At 38.7% G+C, this 5,963-nt stretch overlaps 1 protein-coding gene across 1 annotated transcript; it reads left to right on the forward strand.

Moving 5' to 3' along the window:
• The first annotated feature begins 516 nt into the window (after window positions 1–516).
• Window positions 517–5,460, forward strand: LOC116323798. The gene is made up of 9 exons (XM_031744255.2): window positions 517–880; window positions 1,788–1,828; window positions 2,123–2,281; window positions 2,370–2,507; window positions 3,653–3,892; window positions 3,976–4,029; window positions 4,143–4,279; window positions 4,404–4,468; window positions 4,685–5,460. Exons 2-9 carry the CDS (start codon window positions 1,801–1,803, stop codon window positions 4,758–4,760), a joined length of 897 nt encoding a protein of 298 aa, XP_031600115.2. The 5' UTR covers window positions 517–880; window positions 1,788–1,800; the 3' UTR covers window positions 4,761–5,460.
• The last annotated feature ends 503 nt before the right edge of the window (window positions 5,461–5,963 follow it).

Here is a 5,963-nt window from a genome sequence, read left to right on the forward strand (position 1 = left end):
ATGAGGTGATATTTGTCTTTGAATCCTCGGATTACAAACCTCAGGTCTGTTCAGAGAGCAGGTTCGGTTTGTTTCCTGGGTCTTGCTGAGTAAAACTGAGAACCACCTGAGATTTTGTCAGACATCTGTTCAAGTTTAACTCACAAATTATTTCAGAAAACCAACAAGACCCACGGCTGCTTCTGGCCATCTCTTCTTTTATTGGACGATTGGAGTTTGTTGTCATCACTTCAGTCTGACGCCACCTCCTCCTCTGCCTGTTAGTGTGAGGAAATAAGACAAAAAAGAATTTAACATCCACAATAGGAGAAAATGTCATTTAATAAAAAGAATTACAACTAATGTCTGTCAAAAAAGAAAAAAAAAACACCAAATCAGCTCGTTTACCTTCAGTTTCTTTTATTTTGAAAACAAATACTTTGTTACTTCTGATGTGATGAATAAATATTGGTCTTTTTTCAAACTCCGTGTTCTTTCTATTCTTCCTATTATGACTTCTCTGTTTAGCTCCAAGTTATTTTCTCTTCTCGGTTACAGGAGTCATTGTGGATCCATGAGTATAATCTGACTGAGTGTGTGAGGTTGAGCCTTCTTTTAAGTCACTGTGCAGAACTTTCTTCAGCTCTTTGTAAGAACTGCACTGAGTAGAAAATGCCAGGCCTAGATTGCAGGAAAGCGCAGACATGAGTAGCAAACCCACAAAGATCTGGGGTACGCAGTGGCTAACAACTTTGCAGCTCTCTCTTCAGATGTCTTCCGCCTTCTACACTTTTGCATCCTTGAGCTCTTGTTTTCAGTGAAGTGAAGCACGGAGAGGATGAAGAAAGATTTTTGCCTTTAATAACTGAACTAAAAGACACAAAATCTGCTCAAAATTAAGGTAAGAGCTCAACTTTAATTTTATAATTGGGTTTTATATTTTAAAATAAATTCAAAGGATTTAACGCGACCATCCCGGAAACTTTCTGTTTGCTCCGTAATGGAGTTCAAACTTACTGCAGAGGCACCAGTTTAAGAGCAAATAAGGATTAAATGTTTTAAGTGTTTCAGAAATTGTTTTATGTACGGAATTGAAGTTAAAGGCTTTTAAACAAACCTGAAGAAAAATGCGCTCAATTTTGTTTCCAAGCCTTTGATGTGTACGATCACATTAATTTAATAGGCTTAAAGATTCTTTAACCTGTGAGTTTAGTTCTGTGGTTCAGTCACTGAGATTTAAGGTTTTCAAATGATAAGTTTAAAACTGAGCTTTGACGTTTTTATTTTTGGCATGATCAAAATCAAAGCACCTCATGTGGAGGCAACAAATTCTCAATAAGTGTTAATATTTATTTTGATTCAATTTAATTGGATGTATAATGATCTCAGTTGAGTTGTTTTTCAGGAGAATTAATATACGTCAGTTCAGTGGACGCAAATTTCTATTTTTCTTCTTAAAAACGTCCCATTTCTGATGAGCAGATAAAGTCACATCAGCTTTACAGGAAACACCTTCACATGAGCTGTTGGTTAGATTAAATTAAAGAGCCACAAGAAATGTTTGACTTTCTCAGTTACACTCTTTTCAGTTTGTAAATCTAACACCTGGTTTTATTATTTTTAACATTCGACACAGAGAGAGGACGGAAACAGAGCGAGGGCTTGGTGGTTTCTCTGTAAAGTGTTCATGTGAAGAAGAATCTCTCTGTGGCTGTGTATAAAATGAAAATGTTCACTTTTAATTAGTTTTCTTGTTATGATTTCATGTTAACAGTAATGTTCATTTGTGTTTTATTTTAAACCCTCAGGTCGACTTTCAGAATGAAGGTGATTGTGTTGTTTGTGTTTGGTGAGTGAATATACTTGTGAAGTAAATATTGTAAATAATCCTTTAAAATACTGCACACACATGTTGTAGATGGTGTGTGACCTCATGTTTAATCAAACTGAAAAATCATCTATAAATATTGTTGCACTGGTGTTTTAATCATCTCAGGTTCTTTAATGTCACTGCACAAGTTTACGACGACATAAAGAGAATATGACTGGTCTTGTCTCCGTGTAGAGACGTTTCATATATCCTCCTTTAAATACACATTAATACAAGATGAGTATTTATTTACTGTGATCATCTTCTTTTCAGTGCTGGGTGCACTCTCTGCTGCAGGTGAAGAGTTCTTTGCAAAAGTCGGGGGGAAAGTCACATTGAACTGTGGGGTCAGCAGCTACAGACGGTCTGTGCAGTGGAGTCATGGAAATGACTTTCTTCATAGTGTTGATCAAAGAGGCTACCCTCGCAAAGGTACTTGATTATCTTGAAATACTTAATAGTTAACATCAGTATATGATGATTACATTATATTAGAACATGTTTTTATTTTCTGTGTTAGGCACTGTTGAACTTGTGCAGAGGTCACTCGTGAGACAGACAAATCTGGAAGTCTCCAGTGTGAAAGAAACAGATGCTGGATGGTTCACATGTTTGGCAGATGGGACACGGCATGAACATTCACTTTCTGTGGTCTCAGGTAAACAGCAGACCCTGGAAAATATGCATTTAGAAATAAATGTTCATATTTATTGGAACAGTGATGGGTTTAACATATTAGGATTATGGTTTTGTTTTCTGGATCCTTCCATGTTACACTGACAATCAGGCTAATAAAAACATCACTGCTGTGAAATGAGGGGAAATTTTGTTTAATGTGACTGATGGTTCTGTTACTATAACAGGTAAAAGGATATAGAACAAGTATATACAATGCATTACTTACACATCGCGTTTTGCACTCTGATGAAGTCTGGAGACTCACATTAGACTATTCAAAGCAACAGAGACCAAAATCCAGATTATACTATTGAAAAATCAAGGTAAAAGTTCTACATTTCCCTTAATTCAACTTAATCCTCTCCCAGTCAACCTTCAGCATCTTTAAATAAGTAAATAAAGTTTATTAATGAAGCGCTTTTCATAGACAGGCCGTCACAAAGCGCTGTACACAGTTGTGGAGGTAAACTTTTCCACAGACTGAAAGGCTCTGTCCCCTTTCAGACGTGTACGGGGAACAAGCTCTTTGACAAACTCTGTAGCACAGGCACCTTTCCTTGTTTGATGTCTCTAATCCCAACGTGGGACACCACTGAAACTTCTTGAACAGGAGATGAGCCACGGGGTGGGCAGGGCCACCACAGTCTTAAGTTTTGGGGTTTTTTTAGTGAACGGCTGCTTAAACAAAAAAGCTTATGCTGTGTTTCTATATGACCGTGATGCCTGTGTAAGCAAATTATGACAGTTAGTGACAAAAAAAAAATACAATTTGGTCTACACTAATTTGTAGTAAAGGAAAAAGACACAAACATCAGCTTGTGATGTAATAAACAGTCCAGGCCTGATCTTTTCTGTCACCAGCTGGGTCACTACTTATTACAATCCCTCTACAGTTAAATGGTTATCTATAATATTTTCATATCACCAAAAATGTTCCGATGTGTGAAAGAGTTACCACATTTCCTTTAATACTTAGTGTAATATGCTCTCATTGTTTTTCCTCTCATGTTATAAAGCTTTGTCATGTGTGTAGCGAGTTTGGATGAAACACTTTGTTCAGCATGGTCTCCTTTTTCTTTGTGATTCTCACTGTATCTGTGGTTATCTGTCTGTTTCCCCTCTCAGTTTTGGTCTCCGTCCAACCCTCTGATCTCAAGCGAAATGATGAGGCAACGCTCAGGTGTGAGTTGGAAGGTCAGCACAAAGGTTGTGAAGTGAAGTGGAAGAGTCCAAATACAGATTCTCCCACAAATCCATCAACAGTTCAACTCAAACCTGTAACAAACTCACATAACGGGGCCTGGGAGTGTATCGTCACCTGCGGCAGCTATAAGTTTAGTCAGAGTCTGACCATCACAGTACAAGGTAATACACAGGTACTAGGAATGAAAACCCTTGTGTGCATATGTGGTCAAAGAAACATAAAGATGTGTGTTTTTGTTCTTCAGAGCCTACAACTACAACAACTACAACAAAGTCACCATCCAAACCCAACGGCAAGAGTGAGAAAACCTGCGTCACATGTCCATACAGTTTATCACAACTTCTGCTCACAGTGATCCTTCACTGAAGGTGTATCTGACACTTATGCTTCAATAATCTGTTTGGTTTTCAGGCGGTAACAATGATGCTTCACCGAGGCTGTTGGGGCTCGCCTGGTGGGTGTGGGTTGCCATTGGCGTTGGCTGCCTGGTTGCAATTCTCCTGATGGTTTGCGTCATTGTCTTGTGCGTGAGAGTCAGAAGAAGGAAGGTAAGTGAGGAGATCCATTCATCACATCTTTATGTAGTTCTGTGATGACTGAAGATGAAACAAAGAAGAATGGCTCTCTGTAGCAAACAAAAATGCATTTTTTTTCTTCTCTTGTTTTTTATAGAAGAGATTTCTGAAGATGAAGGGCCAACAACGACCGAGGCATAAGAAATACTGCCAGTGTGACCAGTAAATGTTCTCATTTTACTTCAATCTCATAAAAAAATCCCTTTTTACCCCCACTTCAGCGATCTCTCTTCACTTTACAGATGCTTTCTAATAGACTCTATTCACTTTATACGAATGACTGTTTGACCTTCATTTTCACAGTGGCTTTTACCGAGTACTCCATTATTATGTTGTAATTAGTGTGAAAACTTCTCCTCTTTGCTCTCTTTATCACAGCCCAACAGCTGCAGCAAAACCGAAGCAAGGACGCCGGAGAGAGAAGCCATCAGCCCTCCCTCTGCACCCCGCCTAATGGAGTGACATGAAAGGCAGATTGAAAGGAGGGGAGATGCAGGAGAATAAAGAGTGAAAGAGAGGAGGGGCAAGGAGGAATAGATGGAGATAAGGAGTGAGTGATGGAGAACCCCAGTGCGGACACGGCGTGAATGTAAATTAGGCTTTTAATGCAAATAAAAATGAAATGTAATGCTGTAGGAACTTTTTGTGTAGGCGTTCTTTCTGCAAGTATAATTCCCGTCTGAACATTGTTTGTCTTAAACATTTCACCCCACCTCCACCCGTCTCCATCCACCCACCGGATGTCCTTGGACTCTCCTCCCAATTCCTGTCACCTGACTCCCCACGCTCACCTGCATGTCTCCAGTCAGTGAGCCGTGACCTCCTCGGCTGTTTTCTTTGTCAGATTGTCAATCTTCCTCCAAGCGTTGTTGCTTCTTTTTTATTTTATTTTTTTGTGTTTGTTTTTGTTTTTTTTGGCCTGTCTGCCTTTTAAGCACAATTGTAACTAAAGATCTGCACTCGTTTTGCCTCCCTGGCTGCACTCGGGTCAACATTTATACGTCATTTTAAATGTAACGCATTTATCGAGCCGATTAAAGAGAATGTCTTTCTTGTGTTTTTCTGCTCATATGTAAGATATTTCTTTCTTCTTGTATTGCTTTAAAATAATGTTTTTTTTTTTTTTTTTCTCCATTCAATAAACTTTACTTGACGACAACATTTGCTGATTTATTTCTATCTGCATGTCACAATCACAGGGTCACATAACACCGTCAGACTGAGCATACGCAGTTTGCTGCAAATCCTCATTGTGCTGTAGTGGTAACAAGTAACAAAATAATTAAAATACTATAGTTTAAAACTTTTACAGCCTTGTTCTTTTGCTCTTCTCTGCTTTAGACCGTGCTTACACTGGTTTCAAAGCTCACGAATTCCCTAAAACTGGTGCAATACCATGCAGCTGTTGACACCAGAGCAGCACTACATGATATGGAATAAACAGTAAACACCTGTTTACCTCAATAACACGACCACCCGTGGCATACATGCATACGTGCTCATAAATATGCACAAGTGAAGTATTTTCAATCTTTTATATGAGTTAAGAAAAGCCCCTGTTTTGCAAACTAAGTTGAGCTTATCAAACCTCTAAATGTGTCCTCCAGGCTTGTGCCTGAATATGTAATCTAGTCTGTAAAATGTATTAAGTGCATAA

Source organism: Oreochromis aureus, linkage group 11, assembly GCF_013358895.1.
Source record: "Oreochromis aureus strain Israel breed Guangdong linkage group 11, ZZ_aureus, whole genome shotgun sequence".
Taxonomy (NCBI): Eukaryota; Metazoa; Chordata; class Actinopteri; order Cichliformes; family Cichlidae; genus Oreochromis; species Oreochromis aureus.

Bases quoted from the DNA above. Each gene is read 5' to 3' on its own strand.
- LOC116323798 (XM_031744255.2), top strand. From the start codon at position 1,801: ATGAAGGTGATTGTGTTGTTTGTGTTTG. The intron at 2,282-2,369 runs GTACTTGATTAT...TTTCTGTGTTAG, and splicing joins AAGAGGCTACCCTCGCAAAG to GCACTGTTGAACTTGTGCAG. The intron at 3,893-3,975 runs GTAATACACAGG...TTTGTTCTTCAG, and splicing joins TCTGACCATCACAGTACAAG to AGCCTACAACTACAACAACT.